Source organism: Colobus angolensis, unplaced genomic scaffold (assembly GCF_000951035.1).
Source record: "Colobus angolensis palliatus isolate OR3802 unplaced genomic scaffold, Cang.pa_1.0 Scaffold78, whole genome shotgun sequence".
Lineage (NCBI taxonomy): Eukaryota > Metazoa > Chordata > Mammalia > Primates > Cercopithecidae > Colobus > Colobus angolensis.
In genome coordinates, this window is record NW_012121598.1 from 5,639,958 (window position 1) to 5,658,843 (window position 18,886).

The following is an 18,886-nucleotide window of genomic DNA, read 5'->3' on the forward strand; positions in this document are numbered from 1 at the left end:
GTTAGCCAGGATGGTCTCGATCTCCTGACCTCGTGATCCACTGGCCTCGGCCTCCCAAAGTGCTGGGATTAGAGGTGTGAACCACCATGCCTGGGGATATTTCAAATAATTGAAATAAATAGTTACCTTCTTCATTTTTATGTTTGATGTATGATCATGGAAAGACTAGCGTGAAATATAATCTCTTTAGTATGGGGGAACTAGATGCCAATATTTGTATGATAAAATTTATATCTGTTTAGAATATATCCAAAATCAGTGACATCTAAATGGCCCAACATTTATCTTTGCATGTAATGATTTTTTGGCCACATCAGTGTCATTTTTTTTCTTGCTTTATCTATTCAAATAATATTGGCAAATAACCCAATTAATTTTGCCCTTGGCTACACACCCAAAATTGATAGCCGTAATTTTAGGGGACATTTTTTGTTATTCTTTTTCAGTCTCTAATAATGCCATGCTTTTCTTTTTTTCTTCATTATGTCATTAACAATGCCTTTTCCTTTTGAACACCAAGTATGTATTTATAATACCAAGAATAGTTATAGTCCTTTTTACATATATGTAAATGGAAAAAACATTTTTAGCAGTGCGAAAATGACTTCTAATGGAAGGCAGGATACCATCTTTACAGAATGTTAACTTCTATACTTCTCAAACAGCAGGCATGTTACCAAAATTAATTCATAGTCAAGCCGCTCTTATCCAGGGAACACTTATCTGGTAACCTCTGCTATTAAAAAAGATAGCTTCCATGCAAAAACCTTCTAAACACCCCAAATTAGTGATATGAAGCCCATGTACTAAAATGCTCTAACTTTATTCACAGGAGGAGCAAAACATGTGAGCTCCAAGATACAATTTAAGTATTATTCATTGAGTAGCTACTATATGCCAAGTATTTTCACTGCATTATCTTATTTACTCCTAATGATAATCCCATAAGGTATTTAATTTACAAGTGAAACTGAAGTTTAGAGGTTAAGTATTTGCTTAAGATCATCACATAGACAGTGAGATTCCAAAGCCACTTCCTTTCCATCTTGCTATGCTAGAGGCATGCAGTCTTTAGAACTTAAATCATTCGTATTTGTGGAGTCATTTAGTATATAGGTGCCAAATATTCCTACACATCTAAGATTGCATTCCTTGTGTGCTCCTTTTAAAAGTAGGAGAAATATGTAATTTATTCTAGAATAAATTTTGTTAACATTATCACTAATTTTAAAGTTTTTAGTAGAGTTATTTTAAAATAAGATATAAAACTAAAATGAGTTTTTAAAAAGAATCTACGGGCTGGGCGTGTTGGCCCACGCCTATAATCCCAGCACTTTGGGAGGCCTAGACCAGTGGATCACAAGGTCAGGAGATCAAGATGATCCTGGCTAACACGGTAAAACCCTGTCTCTACTAAAAATACAAAAAATTAGCCAGGTGTGGTGGCGTGCGCTGTAGTCCTAGCTACTCGGGAGGCTGAGGCAGGAGAATCGCTTGAACCCGTGAGGCAAAGGTTGCAGTGAGCCGAGATCGTGCCACTGCACTCCAGCCTGGGTGACAGCGAGACTTGGCCTCAAAAAAAAAAAAAAAAAAAAAAAACAACAAAAGAATCTATGGTGTTATAAGAAGATATGAATATAGATTTTTGCATTTTTGACTATTGGTCTGTATCTTAATTTCTCCATTCTCTTGAATACTTTAAATTTTTTGAAGCACAACTCCTTTCAAGGTAACCAAAATCATAATAGTAAGGAAAAGATAATGTTCAGCTGGGTGCGGTGGCTCACATCTGTAATCCCAGCACTTTGGGAGGCCGAGGCAGGTGGATCACGAGGTCAGGAGATCGAGACCATCCTGGCTAACACGGTGAAACCCCGTCGCTACTAAAAATACAAAAAATTAGCTGGTTCTGGTGGCGGGCGCCTATAGTCCCAGCTACTCAGGAGGCTGAGGCAGGAGAATGGCGTGAACCCGGGAGGCGGAGCTTGCGGTGAGCTGAGATCTGGCCACTGTACTCCAGCCTGGGTGATAGCGAGACTTCGTCTCAAAAAAAAAAAAAAAGATAATGTTCAAATTAGGTCATGGTGAATATACATTAATGATCAGCATTTTATACTTAGCCATGTAGTGTGAACCAGTGCTTCACAATCCACTTTTTCATCTTTTTTTTTTTTTCCACTGATTCATCAGAGTTCTTTAGTTTTTTAAGTATTTTGACTGTGACAGTAAAATATAATAAAATTTTCAGAGGCCTTTTTTTTTCTCCTTTTACATTTTCAGTCTCATAGATTTGGTTGTGTTAGCTAGTAGCTTTATGTTGGAAGGAGAGTTAAAATTTTCTTTCACTTCTGTAATTTTAATAATTTTACAGCCATTTAAGATTAAAGGACAACCAGAAAGTGGAATTCTAAGGACAGGAACTTTTAGAGAGGATACAGACGATACCGAAAGAAATAAAGTAAGTAGTTCATTGCAGGAAAAAACTGGAAAAAAAACAAACATGGATTATAACTATGTGATTATCTTACCACACTGTCATCTTTTATCATGAGATCTACAGTGTAAGGGGATCGTTGCCATCTTTGGTAGCTGGTGTTTTGCTTGTTTTTACACGATCACTCCATTTATATGCTAAAGGAAATAGAGTTTGTCTTCCTGTTTAAAGTTTGACAGCATATTCTATTTATTTTATGAAAGTAAAAAATATTTAGCCCTTACCATATGATCCAGCAATTCTACTTCAGGGTATATACCCAAAAGAATTGCAAACAAGAAGTATTTGTACATCCATGTTCTTAGAGTATTATTCATAACAGCCGAAAAATGGAAGCAACCCAGATGTCCATCAGCAGGTGAATGCATAAACAAATGGGATATGTACATGTAACGGAATATTATTCAGCCTTAAAAAGGAAGGAAATTCTGACACGTTACAGCATGGATGAATCTTGAGGTCATTTGCTAAGTGAAATAAGCCAGTTGCAGGATAAATACTGAGTGATTCCATTTCTGTGAGGTTTGTAAAGTAGGCAAATTTATAGAGACAGAAAGTAGAATGGTCGTTGTCAGAGCCGGAGAAAGAGGAAATGGGGTTATTGTTCAGTAGGTACAGAGTTTCAGTTTTACAAGATGAAAAGAGTTCTGGAGATTGTTGGCACAGCAATATACTTAATGTCACTAACCAGTGCACCTTAAAATGGTTAAGATGGTAAATGTTATGTGTATTTCATCACAATTTTTAAAACACATAGGCTTTGTATAAGACATCTTTGCCGGGCATGGTGGCTCACGCTTGTAATCCTAGCACTATGGGAGGCTGAGGCGGGCAGATCACGAGGTCAGGAGATTGAGACCATGTTGGCTAACAGGGTGAAACCCCATCTCTACTAAAAATACAAAAAAAAAAAAGTAACCAGGCTTGGTGGCGGGCGCCTGTAGTCCCAGCTACTTGGGAGGCTGAGGCAGGAGAATGGATGAACCAGGGAGGTGGAGCTTGCAGTGAGCCAAGATCGTGCCACTGCACTCCAGTCTGGGCAACAGAGCAAGACTCCATCTAAAGAAAAAAAAAAGAAGACATCTTTGACTTTGTTTTTCCTTCAGATCTTGAGATACAATTTGCATACCATAAAATTCACCTATTTTTAACATGCAGTTCAGTGATTTTTTTTTTTTTTTAGTAATTTAGTGTTGTGAAACCATTAATACAATCCAATTTTAGAACATTGCCGTCACACCAAAGAGACCCCATGCCCAATTTAGTCTACCCTAAAGCCCAGGCAACCCTGAGTCTACTCTCTGTCTCCATAGATCTGTCTTCTCTGGGATATATATACAGTCTTCCCTTGGTATCTGTAGATGACTGGTTCCATGACCTCCCTCTCATACCAAAATCTGAGGATGCCCAAGTCCCCTACATAAAGTGGTATAGTGTTTGCATATAATCTGTACACATCCTCCTATATACTTTAAATCATCTCTAGATTACATACCTAACACAGTGTAAATGCTATGAAAATAGATGTTATACTGTATTTTTTAGGGAATAATAAAAGCCTGCACACATTCAGTACACCCAGAATTTTTTTTTTCAAGTATTTTCAATCTGTGGATGGTTGAATTCACAGATGCAGAACCGACGAATACAGAGGACCGACTCCATATCCGATCTAAATCTGTGTGAATTTAACATGTTAAATTTTTGTTAAGTCATTCTGCTGTACTTTGCCATTAAAAAAATCTGAGACCAGCCTTGGCAACATAGTAAGACCCCTTTTCTCCACAGAAAGGGGAAAAAAAGGGCGGGGGGGGGGTGTGAGGGTATGGTCGCTCATGCCTGTAATTCCAGCACTTTGAGGGACTGCGGCAGGTGGATCGCTTGAGCCCAGGAGTTCAAGACCAGCCTGGGCAACATGGCAAAACCCTGTTTCTAGAAAAAAATATAAAAAAGTAGCCAGGTTTGGTGGCGCCTGCCTGTAGTCCCAGCTAGTTGAGAGGCTGAGGTGGGAGGATCACCTGATCCTGGGGAGGTCAAGGATACAGTGAACTGTGATCATGCTGCTGCATTCCAACCAGGGCAACAAGGGTGAGAGCCTATCTCAAACAAAAGGGGGAAAAATGATATAAAATATATTAAGACTAGAATGACTGACAGAATTCACAATTTTCTTATTTTTGACTGCAATAGTTAAAGGGCCACAGCAACAACAAACACACTGATATACAAAAAAAAATGTTCATTAACTACAGAAGTCAAATAATTTATAGAATTTATTTGTTTAGATCTAAGATTAAATATAACACATAACCCATTAAAACATGTTATGTAAGAATGATACAATGGACTTTGGGGACTTGGGGGCAAGGGATAAAAGACTACAAATAGGGTACATTGTATACTGCTCAGGTGATGGGTACACTGAAATCTCACAAATCACCACTAAAGAGCTTACTAATGGCTGGGCACGGTGGCTCATGCCTGTAATCCCAACACTTTGGGAGGCCGAGGTAGGAGGATCATTTGAGGTCAGGAGTTTGAGACCAGCATGGCCAATATGATGAAACCCTGTCTCAACAAAAAGTAGCCGGGCGTGGTGGCAGGCGCCTGTAGTCCCAGCTACTTGGGAGGCTGAGGCAGGAGAACCACTTGAACCCAGGAGGCGGAGGTTGCAGTGAGCCGAGATCAGGCCACTGCACTCCAGCCTGGGTGACAGAGTGAGACTCCCTCTGGAAAAAAAATAAAAAACTTACTAATGTAACCAAATATCACCTGTACCCCAATAACCTATTAAAAAATAAAAAATAAAACACACATTTTATTAAAAATCTTCTAAGAACCAAAAATAAAATTTCTTAAGATGTGTAAGCCTGACAAAGATTAAGAACTTAAGGCTTAGTCAAACAGCAGTGCTCCAAAAGTGAAACCCAAAGCTGAAAATGAGTTAACAATAAGAGAAAATGAAGACATATATATATACACACACACACACACACACATATGCCTTCTCTTCTTTTGATATCCTTCTGTTCCTTTTAAAGAGAAAGTAGGGATTAGATGACCGGAAGCACAAAGTGAAGACTAAAAAATAGAAAGTGAAAATTGAGGTTTACAGTTACTCCCACTGGTCCTGACATTTTAAGCAGGGCTTCACACCAGCTACAGCCCAGATCTTTGGCAACATTGAAAGGAAAGCAAAAGTTGTCTTTGTTGACCACCCACCATCTTGCCCCATCTCTGCCCTTCAGGAAGCAAGGGTACTCAATATATCTTCTGGCTGTCTTAAATCTCGTACTGTGTAATCCACTCTATACTCATTCTGTGTAAAATGCCACAGACAACTAAGTATTGATTAGATAACATTTTAAAGTAATTCTCAGGTGTTAAGAAGGCTCAGCCTTCTCAAGATTAAATCACTGCTAAAACTTACTGTATTTGCTGAACAACCGCTATGTCTCTAGGACTGTGCTAAATGCTTGATGGCAGTGTTTCTGAAATCCATAAGGTCATAATCAGTATAAGCCTAGGTGTGGTGGCACACACCTGCAGACCCAGCTACTTGCGAGACTGAGGTAAGAGCATCATTTATGCCAAGGGTTCAAGAACAGCCTCGGCAATGTAGTGAAACCCCATCTCTAAAAATTTTTTAAATAAATGATATTTGCAAACATTTTCTCCCAATATGTGACTTATCTTTTTATTTTCTTGATGGAGTTTCTTGAAGCACAAAAGTTTTTGTGGAAGTCCATTCTGTCATATTTTTCTCATGTGAATCGTACTCTTGGTATTGTACCAAAGGAACATTTTGTCTGACCCAAAGTCATAAAGTAATGAAGATTTTCTCCTGTTTTCTTCTTAAGGTTTTAGTTTTAGTCCTAAGATCTATGATCCATTTCAAGTTAATTTTTATATACAGTGTGGTAAGGATCTAAATCTATCTTTTTGTATGTGGATATTTAGTTGTGCTATTTGCCTTCATTTTGACAGAATTTTTTTCCAGCACACAGATTCTATTTATTACATGTTTGTATTCAACAGAATTTGTCACAGGCAGGAGTGCAGTAGCATGATCATAGCTCACCTAACCACCTGGGCTCAAGCTTTGACCGCTTGGGCTCAAGCGATCCTCCCACCTTGGCTTCCTGAGTAGCTAGGACCACAGGTGCATGCCACTAAGCCTGGCTGTTTTTTTTTTTATGGTGACAGAGTCTTGCTCTGCCACCCAGGCGGGAGTGTAGTGGCACACTCGGCTCAGTGCAACCTCCGCCTCCCACGTTCAAGCAATTCTCCTGCCTCAGTCTCCCGAGTATCTGGAATTACAGGTGCATACCACCATGCCTGGCTAATTTTGGGTTGTTTTTTTTACTAGAGATGGGGTTTCTACTCTCTTGTTGGCCAAGCTGGTCTCGAACTCCTGACCTCAGGTGATCCACCCACCTTGGCCTCCCAAAGCACTGGGATTACAGGCGTGAGCCACTGTGCCCGGCCAAACCTGGCTAATTTTTAAAAATTTTTTGGTAGAGACAGGTTCTCTCTATGTTGCCCAGGCTGATCTCAAAACTCCTGGGCTCAAGAGATCCTCCTGCCTTGGCCTCCCAAAGTGCTGGATTCCAGGTATGAGCCACCCTGTCTGGCTAGAATGTATATATTTTAAGACATGAAGAATATAAAAATAGAAATGGGTGGTTCATCAGGTGTTTTTGTTTTCTATTAATAATTTTTTAAAGGAAGTGGAAGTATCATATTCAATTATATTGAGGTTGATGCCTCAATATATTGGTTTGTTTTTACTTATATAACATTTCATCAGTATTTTGTGAAATGAATGAATATAGAAGAAGAAATGTTAGCAGAGCAAGTTGACTTTAGGTAGATTTAGAATAAGCCATGATAATAAAATTTTGTAGCCTTTCTTGTGAATATTCATTTGCTAGGATGCTATATCATCTATTCTCTACTTACACCTCTTAGCATACAGAGAAAGGGCACACTCAGTCCTGAAGAATACATTAGGTTTATATTTTATGTAATCATTTACTGTGGAAAACTAAAAAAAAATTTTGACTAAACTACCTTGAGATGCAAAATTTAAAAAAAAAAAGTAGCCTTTCTTATTTGCTTGGATCTACTGTCTTCCTCCCCGTGAACTACCACACAAGGCCATCTACCTCCACCTCGCCACCTGCTCTCATTACAGGCTTAGACATACTCCTCTACACCTTGGTAGAGTCATGTTTGGACTTTGAGAAAAAGATAAATTTTTTTCATCTCTGAATCTGTCTTTTAAAATATGAAGGGCAGCCAAGGCAAGGATTTTTGATTCTTTGGTACAAGTAGCTTAAGTTTTTATATGACAAAATTTAATTGAAAAATCAGATTTTTTTTTTTTTTTTTTAATTAGGCTCAACGAGAACCTTTGACAAGAGCACGTAGTGAAGAAATGGGAAGGATCGTACCAGGACTGCCTTCAGGCTGGGCCAAGGTAAAAGTCAGAATTAGCAATGAAATAGCCACTGTGTTCCTAAAAAGTGTTTTTAAAATTTGTTTATTTTACATCTTCTGTAATGCAGAGTCAATTCCATTTCTCCATTATGAGATTTCTCAATACCCAACCTGAGATGCTGGCTACAATATATGAGCATTCTGGCATTTATCATTTAGAAATGGTGTATTACTTTAAAACCTTAATTTATTTTGAAGTTTATCACCATTTTATTCAAATTATTTTAATCCAGAAGTAAATTTAGCAGAATACTTTGGAGTAATTTGTTTATATAATGCTTATTTTTGTTTTTTGACCTGTTTCTGTTTTTTCTTTTCCATCTAAGTTTCTTGACCCAATCACTGGAACCTTTCGTTATTATCATTCACCCACCAACACTGTTCATATGTACCCACCGGAAATGGCTCCTTCATCTGCACCTCCTTCCACCCCTCCAACTCATAAAGCCAAGCCACAGATTCCTGCTGAGCGGGATAGGGAACCTTCCAAACTGAAGCGCTCCTACTCCTCCCCAGATATAACCCAGGCTATTCAGGAGGAAGAGAAGAGGAAGCCAACAGTAACTCCAACGGTTAATCGGGAAAACAAGTATGTTTATCTTAACTCTTAGAACTAAAATAATGTGCTGTATTTCAAAATTTCTACTCTGAATCTATCAGCATGTTAGTGTCAGGGAGTTGGAAATTTCTGTGGATGGCTATACCAGCCATTATTATTTACCACAGAATAAAACAAATGAATAGAGAAAATGTTGTTGGTTTTTCTCCCAAGTGCTCACTTAATATCTTAAGTGTTAATGTGGATATAAAATCATTGTTATGTTTTACAGCCTCATGCCAGAGTACCTTCACATTTTTCATAGACCTCCTGTGGTCCCTGAATCTCCCTTTGAGGACCATAATTTTCAGGATTATTGAGCTTGCCTTGTTGCAGCACTCAAGTTCCAAACTTTTTTTTCCCTTAGCCAATAATATGAGTGAAGTTTTCCTACAGTATTAAAATAACAAGCACTTTAGTATATCAGCCTCTAATCCTTATTCTGTTCCTTTTTCCTTCATTGTATTTTTGCTATTCTGTTCACAAATAGTGACCAGTAGGTTAAGTTTCCCAAAATAGTGTTTTATTTAGCTATACTTCTGGCTTTGTCCCTTTTGGAATCCTCTTAGCTTATGACTGATAGGGCTATGAGGAGATGATTTTAAAGTCTGTGTACCACTTCTAATCTTTACTTTCTTGGGAGGAGGGGGGAAATAGGTGGAAGTATAAATAAATGGGGTTTTTTTCCCCATTTATTATACATTCGTATTTGCGAAGGAATTTTAATTAGGCTGTCTTTTAAGCCTCCTTAGTAACACATCCTAAGAAAGTTGAAATTTTTTCCTCCTGAGAACTTACCCTGCTAGGTATTCGAAGGAGCTTTTAAAAATTCTGTTAATCTTGTTATAGATTTTAGGGTTTAGGGTTCATTATAATAACTAGTGAGATTTAATTTCTTCTTGAATCATCATTCTTAGTAAAGTGTGTTAATTTGATAGTGTTTTAAGGACTATCATTTGCTGTTCATGTATTTATGTATATTGAACAGAAAAAGCACACATGAGTACATGCATCTGAGTGCATGTAAAGAAGAGCTGATTGAAATATAGTTTAATCTGTCCTCAGTATTACTTTTAGGGGTGGAAGAACATTAAGGATTGATTAAAAAAGAAAAAGACCTATCAGTTAAGATTTTCCTTATGCTTCAGCAGTTCTAGTAGTTCCACAAATAAATAAAAAACACCATATTACAGAAGTCTAGAAGGCATTCTCTTCCCCAGCACTGTCCAGCAGATCTTTCCGTGGTGATAGAAATGTTCTGTGTCTGTACTGTCCACTATGGTTTGTGGCTACTTTGAAACGTGATTAGTGCAACTAAGGAATTTTTTTTTTTTTTTTTTTTGAGACGGAATCTCACCCTGTCACCCAGGCTAAAGTACAGTGGCATGATCTCAGTTCACTGCAACCTCTGCCTCCTCAAGCGATTCTCCTGCCTCAGCCTCCTGAGTAGCTGGGACTACAGGCATCCACCACCATGCCCAGATACTTTTTGTATTTTTAGTAGAGACAGGGTTTCACCATGTTGGCCAGGCTGGTCTCAAACTCCTGACCTCAGGTGATCTGCCCTCCTCGGCCTCCCAAAAGTGGTGGGATTATAGATGTGAGCCGTCACGCCCAGCTGGAAATGTATTTTTTGACTAGCCATCCGTGGATAGTCAACACTCTAAAATTTAAGTAATAGTACCCAAATAACCTCTGCTTCCCTTGGTATCTACTCCACGGTATTTTTTTATTTATTTATTTTTTGAGAATGAGTTTCACTCTTGTTGTCCAGGCTGGAGTGCATTGGCACTATCCGGCTCACCGCAAGCTCCGCCTCCCAGGTTCAAGCCATTCTCCTGCCTCAGGCTCCCGAGTAGCTGGGATTACAGGCATGTACCACAACACCCGGCTAATTTTGTATTTTTAGCAGAGATGGGGTTTCTCCATGTTGGTCAGGGTGGTCTCGAATGCCCAACCTCAGGTGATCCACTCACCTCGGCCTCCCAAAGTGCTGGGATTACAAGCATGAGCCACCACACCTGGCCACGGTTTTTTTTTTTTTTTTTTTTTTAATTTTTCCTTGTTTGGCATTCTGGGTGAGTTCAAACATTTGATAATGCCAAACTTCCAAGGATCATTTAAAGGAGTTTAAAAGAGCCTTCTCTACTAGAGCTCCTAGTTCATGAGAAGCGAGATAATCTATCTCATGGTGTCTCTAAGAACCATGATCCACATTCAGAGGTTAAAGGTATTTGTTTCATGGGGAGACCTTAGTCATATGACTAATGTTAACCTAAATATCAAATGTCTTGGAAGGCCCAGCATCTTATGAGTTAACATATCAACTGTTTACAAGATGCCTGTGGTACAGGTGCTACAGTTGGTCGCCATTTATAGTATAGAACCCTAATTTCACATACTCAGCATTTTAAGACATCTTGTCTCCTTTTTTTCTTCCTCAGGCCAACATGTTATCCTAAAGCTGAGATCTCAAGGCTTTCTGCTTCTCAGATTCGGAACCTCAATCCTGTTTTTGGAGGTTCTGGACCAGCTCTTACTGGACTTCGTAACTTAGGAAATACTTGTTATATGAACTCAATATTGCAGTGTCTATGTAATGCTCCACATTTGGCTGATTATTTCAACCGAAACTGTTATCAGGATGATATTAACAGGTAAATAAATGTCATGCTTTTTGCATTGTAATCCTAAATAATGCTTTATAATGCTAAAGTATTAGAATGCTAAAAGGATGATCTAACTATATTTACTGTCTTAGTCCATTAGGTTTCTGCTGCTATAACAAAATACCTGAGACTAGGTAATTTGTAAAGTACAGAAACTTATTTTCTCTTAGTTCTTGACTGGGAAGGCCATCATCTAGGTGCCGGCATCTGGTGAGCTTTTTTGCTGCATCCTCACATGGTAGAAGGTGGAAGGGCAAGAGGACAACCTCCTCCTGTCAAGCCCCTTAATAAAGGCACCTAATCCTATTCTCCAGGGAGGGGAGCCCTCATGGCCTTAGCACCTCTGTAAAGGCCCCATCTCTTCATCCTGTCACATTGGCAACACCTGAATTTTGGAATCTTTGAAGTGAATCTGGTGGTAAACCTGTGAATAAGCAAGCATTTTGGTGTAGGGCTACAGTATGTGAATAATTTCATGTTGACATCCAGAATCCACTGTACTTGCTGAACTTTTAAACTTCCTATTGTCTTTTGTAACTTTTATTTGCACAGGTCAAATTTGTTGGGGCATAAAGGTGAAGTGGCAGAAGAATTTGGTATAATCATGAAAGCTCTGTGGACAGGACAGTATAGATATATCAGTCCAAAAGACTTTAAAATCACCATTGGGAAGATCAATGACCAGTTTGCAGGATACAGTCAGCAAGATTCACAAGAATTGCTTCTGTTCCTAATGGATGGTCTCCATGAAGATCTAAATAAAGTAAGAAATTTGATTTTTCTAAGTTGCAGAGACTCTTTAGGGTTGCTCAGTAGCGCTATATTTTTATTATTTTCATAGCAATTTAAAATTCTAGTTGGTGATAGCCCAGCACTTGTTCACTCAAACAGTGGCTGTGGGAGAGAATTATGAAACACTGGTAAGTGCAGTGTTTGAAGCATGTACAGCTGGCATTTACTAGTTAGCAAGCAGTATTGCTGAGAAATTTGCAAATGTTACAATAGTTATTGGAGTTTGTGACCCACATGTATGTGAAAGTAAAATCATAAACAAATAATCTTAGATAAGACCGTTTCAGCATTTTTACTGTATATTTATATCATTTCACATATATAATATGTATATGTTATTGTCCATATCCTTACTCTTTTCTTTTTCCTAGTCCCTTGCTGAAAGTGGAACATGCCTTTATTCTTATACATCCTTCTAAAATTACTCGACTGGGCACAGAGGCTCATGGCTGTAATCCCAGCACTTTGGGAGGCCAAGGCTGGTGGATCACCTGAGGTCAGGAGTTTGAGACCAGCCTGGCCAACATGGCAAAACCTCATCTCTACTAAAAATACAAAAATTGGCTGGGCATGGTGGCGTGCGCCTGTATTCTATTCAGGAGGCTGAGGCAGGAGAATCACTTGAACCTGGGAGGTGGAAGTTGCAGTGAGCCGAGATTGCAGTGACCACTGCACTCCAGCCTGGGTGACAGAGTGAGATTCTTTCTCAAAAAAAAGAATCCATGTAACCAAATGAGTCAAGTTACTAGTTATAAAGACATGTATGTATACATCAGTGACCACCCTCCATTTCTGTACTACAACTTCTTTTTAGCACTTTTTATCTCACATACTTTTGGGGTCACCATTCTTAACCACTGAACAGATATATATATATACCTACACAAAAATATATATGTGTGTGTGTGTGTGTGTCTATAAAAAAAAAGAGGCTAGGGCAACAAAATTATATCTGTCCAGTTGTATCCCTAGTTCCCAGCTATATATGAGATATCTTTTCTCAAAACCAAACTTTTTAGCTTTTTCTTTTTTTAGTAGACATAGGGGTCTCACTGTGTTGCACAAGCTGGTCTCAAACTCCTGGCCCCGAGCAGTCCTCCTGCCTTGGCCTCCCAGAATGCTGGGATTATAGGCGTGAACCACCACATCTGGCCCTTTTCAGCTTTTTAAATAAAAATTTGGGAAATTTCAACAAGTCACATTCTTCTGATAAAGTGGGTTTTTTCGGTATTCTTGGCTAGAATTATTTTTTGCCACACTCAATGAGATCAGAACTCCTTTATGAGAACTACAGGTGTTTCTAAATCTGCGAAGTGTTTGTATTTACTTTTATTCTTTCAATTTATATTTAAATGTTGTCTTTGAGATATTAATATAGAGCTTAAATAATCTTATTTCCAGGCTGATAATCGGAAGAGATATAAAGAAGAAAATAATGAACATCTTGATGACTTTAAAGCTGCAGAACATGCCTGGCAGAAACACAAGCAGCTCAATGAGTCTATTATTGTTGCACTTTTTCAGGGTCAATTCAAATCTACAGTACAGTGCCTCACCTGTCACAAAAAGTCTAGGACATTTGAGGCCTTCATGTATTTGTCTCTGCCGCTAGCATCCACAAGTAAATGTACATTACAGGTAAGTTTAAGATAGAAAATGATGTATTGGAAAAAAATGCTGTTTTTATGGATATAGAGATGTATATTATTCAATTTATTTCTGGTCTTTACCCTTATAAACATTTTATCAGTAAAACTCGGCCAGGCGCAGTTGCTCACGCCTGTAATCCCAGCACTTTGGGAGGCCAAGGCGGGCGGATCACGAGGTCAGGAGACCAAGATCATCCTGGCTAACATGGTGAAACCCTGTCTCTATTAAAAATTCCAAAAATTTGTTCGGGGTGTTGGTGGGCGCCTGTAGTCCCAGCTACTTGGGAGGCTGAGGCAGGAGAATGGCATGAACCTGGGAGGTGGAGCTTGCAGTGAGCCAAGATTGCACCACTGCACTCCAGCCTGGGTGACACAGCGAGACTCTGTCTTAAAAAAAAAAAAAAAAAAAAAATTTTATCGGCAAAACTCAATATAAATTCTGTTTTATAATTAGGCCTATGTAGATTAGAAAGAATTAGAAATTTCTTTTTTAAAGATACCTTTATTAAATATTCTTTCAGGATTGTTAATGTTTTTAAAAAGTTTTAAAAGTTAATTTGGAGAGTTGTCTGTTGACTAACTTAGGCATACTTTTCATAAGCATTTGCTTTACATGGGGATATCAGATAAATTCCTGTTTTCCATGTATCAACAATGTTTCTTATCTAAAAGCTTGTTGATACCTTTAGTTTTAAAGTACCTCCAGAATGTCATTTCTTCCAACAGGTTTTCCCTGATGGACCAGGTTAGGGGATTTCCTGGGTCCTATCACAACACACTGTAGGTAGCACTCACCACGCACTGTGCTGTCATTGTTCACTTGTCTGTGCTCCTCACTAGGTCACAAGCTTTGGGAAGGCAGGAACTCTTTTGTGTAGATTGGTGTTGAATCACTGGTGCCTGCAGAATGACTGACTAAATAGGTGCTCTCTGACAGTATTGAAGAAACGAATTAACGAGTATCTGCTATTTGTTTTTTTCTGCCAGGATTGCCTTAGATTATTTTCCAAAGAAGAAAAACTCACAGATAACAACAGATTTTACTGCAGTCATTGCAGAGCTCGACGGGATTCTCTAAAAAAGATAGAAATCTGGAAGTTACCACCTGTACTTTTAGTGCATCTGAAACGGTAAAGGCGAAAGTTTTTCTTCCTGTTCAGTGAAATTAAATGAAGGAATTTTAAGTCCTGTGTATTTATAGTTGTTGTACTGCCTGCCATGGGTACATAACAAAGGACAATTATCTGGTTACAGTAGGTGTAGAGAAATAAAGCAGAAATGAGACTGTTAGTTCACCTCAGTGTTGTCAGTACCAGAGCAAAATGACAATACCACCATTTCATGTAATTCCTTATGACTCAGTTTCTATAAAATAAATTATTGCATTTCAGATATAATTTTAAATTACAAAGCATCAAGTGAAAATGTATAAAAATGTTACAGTATAATTCAAACACAAATTAGCACATGAAATGTAACATTCAAATAGCAGACTAAAGCATAACAGACTTAGTTATGTGTTAAATGAAATTTATAATTTTTAAAGTATTTTAACAATATGTTAATGATACCATTAAGTGCAGAGATAATTTTGTCCAGATTTTTCCAATTGATGGAACAGATCTAGTCCTATAATAGAAGGAATAATGACAACAGTTCTAAAACACGAACCAGATCTTTTGCTGATTCTTTGGTCTTCACATAATCCATGTAACTCAAGAACTTTGAGTTGATTTTTTGAAAAACTTTTTAAAGGAAGTTGCACTTTTTTATTGAGAGCTGTAATTTTTGTCAAAAAAAGCATTTCTGTTAAAAATGTGTTATCTTGTATTGAGATTCTTAGTTCCTTATGTTAATTTCAACATTGCCATGTTCAGATTTCTCTTGTGTAAATTTTTCTAACAAAAGCTAGTTTTTTCCATTGTCCTATTTGAGGATTGTGGAAGTATAAACATGCTGTAAGTGATTACACATTTGTTAAAATTTTTAATGTTGAAAAGTTAGAAAATTCTGAAATAACCATATTACACCAACTAAGATATCATTGTTTTAATGTTTAAAGGAGCAGAATATGCCAGAATAATGGATTTGAATGGCATTATTTTATACTGTCAATTCCTGGCTCTAGTTTCCTCTGAAGTACAAGCTTGACTCAAGAGCAGCTCTCATTCTTTCTTTCATGGTGATCAGCATTATAAACATGTGGGTCTTACCTTCGTAGAAGACTCATGTAGCAGTTGTAACCCGACCAGAGTGTAGTCCTACCTCTACTATTCTTGCTGTTTGACCTTAGGCACATCATTAAATATCTGTGTGCCTCAGTTTTCTTGTTTGTAAAATGGAAATGAAGCCAAATGTCTTTAACAGGTTCCTCTACTACTAAAATTCCAAGTCTTTGTATTTGAAACGGATTTTATGGTCCTGGCTAAAAATCTGGATGTTAATGAATGAGGATTCATCCCGGTATCTTCCTCTGTCAGTGTAATTGTAATGTTTTGTTCTGCAGTTTTTCCTACGACGGCAGGTGGAAACAAAAATTACAGACATCTGTGGACTTCCCGTTAGAAAACCTTGACTTGTCACAGTATGTTATTGGTCCAAAGAACAATTTGAAGAAATATAATTTGTTTTCTGTTTCAGTAAGTATCTCTTTGAACTGAAGACTTTGTTTCAAAGCAAGTTCAAAAAAAAGTTTCAGGTGGTTTCCTACCTCATGGAAGAGTAAGAATAACATAAAGCTTTGAAACTATTGGCATATTTTAAACAATTTAAATTGAATTGGTTTTTCTATCTTGTTTGGCACAGAATCACTACGGCGGACTGGATGGAGGCCACTACACAGCCTATTGTAAAAATGCAGCAAGACAACGGTGGTTTAAGTTTGATGATCATGAAGTTTCTGATATCTCCGTTTCTTCTGTGAAATCTTCAGCAGCTTATATCCTCTTTTATACTTCATTGGGACCACGAGTAACTGATGTAGCCACATAAGGAGACATAGGTTATAAACTACTTATCTTTTAAAAGGCTGAGCAACACAACTCTTGAAATGCTTATCAAGATAATGGTAGCTATAGCTGACCGATTAGAGGAATTCTAGGACAGTGGGAGCTGTGTTACTAGCACTATATAATTCCGGTCAGTGCTGACAAATAACATTTAACAAGTATTGCAGTAAGCATCACTTACAGGTACCATTTATTTCAAAACAACTTTTTTAGTCTGCTCCAAAGTTAAAATAATTCACTAGCTAAGCATTATTATTCTACTGGCCTAAAAACCATTGTATCTTTTTTTTTCCTTTTCACTGTTACGGCCTTTTCACATTTCTAAATCCCATCTTGATATACTATGAATACTCTAGAATGATGTAAAGCAGATAGGAATGTATGTGTACATATTTATTGCATACTTGCACATCAGATCGATGTACATAGTTTAACACGTCCTTTTGTGAAACCTAGAACTCAGAGGATTGCTTTTTTTCTTTCAGCCTATTTTGAGTAACTTCAGTGCTTTCTTAGGGAAATGACAGGGCAAAGCGATTTTTCTGTTGGCTTTGGGCTGTATTTGTGCACTAAATCTTTATTCTAAAAAAATAAAATGGAAACTTTAATTTTTTTAAAATGAAAATTTCATTTACAGCTACATTAAAATCTTAATGAGAAAAATAATTTACAACCCTGTGGGTCTTCTGTCTTTAATATTGTATTATCAAATATGGGACAGTAAAACCATAGATTTTATATACACATGTGCTCTATAATAACACCCAGAGTCGTCATTCTTTCAAGACTAGTCTTCTCATATATTGAGAATATTCATTCTAAATATTAAAGTAAAAATGCTGGGAGTCAGGCATGATTGCAAAGTGAACTGCATTGTAAATGACATCTTTACAGAGTGATGTATTAAGAGGGTTAAAGGAGCTTATAACTTATTTAACCGAGGGACTCAGTTGCTACCTATGTAGTCAGTAAGACACTCCATACAAAAATAAATAAGATTCTAAAAGTGCTTCAGAAAGATACCACCATTAGCAGGCTCTCAGGGAGAAGATGAAAGGATCGGGTTCAAATTGTGAAGCTGACAACTTTTCATGTTTTTCAGTTAGTCTAAGAGACCACTTCTTGGCTAAATTATTGTATCAGATATATTCAAATCATATTCTTAAACTCACAGAGCCATTTGAACAAAAATTATTTTTGTTTAGCTTCGTGAGTATCTTTGGAAAATAATTTGTTGAATATATATAATTAAGAGATATTTTCTGATAAACGCCGAATTTTGAAACCTGAACTCACTATATAATTAATCTGCAGTGTTTTGAAGGCGTCCATCCATTAGCACTGTATTATATTCACACTGCCTTTTTAAGTGAACCAGGACCCATCTTCTGGGTGACAGACTTATCTTAAGATAAAAGGTTGTATAACATTCCCACAAGGCATAAAAATGTTAGTAATGCAAGTAAGTTCTACGAGTTTAATGACCAAGCAAAATTCCACCACCAGATGCTGATTGCTTGTTTTGCAGTGTACAGGGAACACCATTTTCCTGGCTCTTAATGCTTTTGTATTGGTATGGAAAAGGGCTGGCAGCTATAGAACAGGAGATATGCCGTAGCATTTTGAACCGAAGTATCTGGAATCTCACTGACTCGTGTGTCATCAAAGCTATACCAGGCCTGGGTGAATGAATTCTTGCAGAAAGCAGTGTAGTGGCCACCATCCAGATCACCAAAGTGGTTGTATGGAGAAAGGAATGTCAAACTTAGTATTCACATACAAACACTAACTACTGGAACAGAAATGATAGGGCCAAGAAATGCTTTTTAAATTGTCCCTTATACTAAATTAAAAGTGATAATTTTGTCGTTAAATCATTCATATAGCCCGACTGCTATATTGCTTCTCGTTTCATTGTAACTGCTTGTATGTTGTGCCCATTGACTATCATCTGTGAATAAAGACAATATTTGGCAGCATCTGATTAATGTTTATCAGTGAATATTTAGTTAGCACTTACCAAATATCAACTATTAAGCATTAAAGGAAATTTTACAATAGGATAATTCAGGCCTGGCACAGTGGCTCACACCTGTAATCCCAACACTCTGGGAGGCTGAGGCAGATGGATTGCTTAAGTCCAGGAGTTCAAGACCAGCCAGGGCAACATAGCG

The 18,886-nt window shown here is 37.7% G+C and overlaps 2 protein-coding genes across 5 annotated transcripts in view; one reads left to right on the forward strand and one right to left on the reverse strand.

Annotated features, from left to right (window-relative positions):
• The window catches only part of USP8 (ubiquitin specific peptidase 8), a 75,937-nt gene extending 57,246 nt beyond the window's left edge, over positions 1-18,691 (forward strand). For 3 of the 4 annotated variants that reach the window (XM_011928608.1, XM_011928607.1, XM_011928609.1), the window contains 9 exons: positions 2,372-2,458; positions 7,896-7,976; positions 8,323-8,585; positions 11,039-11,251; positions 11,816-12,026; positions 13,457-13,693; positions 14,692-14,834; positions 16,211-16,343; positions 16,510-18,691. In XM_011928608.1, the coding sequence (XP_011783998.1) occupies positions 2,372-2,458; positions 7,896-7,976; positions 8,323-8,585; positions 11,039-11,251; positions 11,816-12,026; positions 13,457-13,693; positions 14,692-14,834; positions 16,211-16,343; positions 16,510-16,695 (1,554 nt within the window). In that variant the 3' untranslated portion in view covers positions 16,696-18,691. The remainder of the gene's footprint in view (positions 1-2,371; positions 2,459-7,895; positions 7,977-8,322; positions 8,586-11,038; positions 11,252-11,815; positions 12,027-13,456; positions 13,694-14,691; positions 14,835-16,210; positions 16,344-16,509) is intronic. The other variant, XM_011928611.1, reaches the window with a different exon arrangement.
• USP50 (ubiquitin specific peptidase 50) overlaps positions 18,269-18,886 on the reverse strand; it is a 48,715-nt gene continuing 48,097 nt past the window's right edge. Inside the window, exon 7 of the mRNA XM_011928606.1 lies at positions 18,269-18,455. Within this exon, the coding sequence (XP_011783996.1) occupies positions 18,269-18,455 (187 nt within the window). The remainder of the gene's footprint in view (positions 18,456-18,886) is intronic.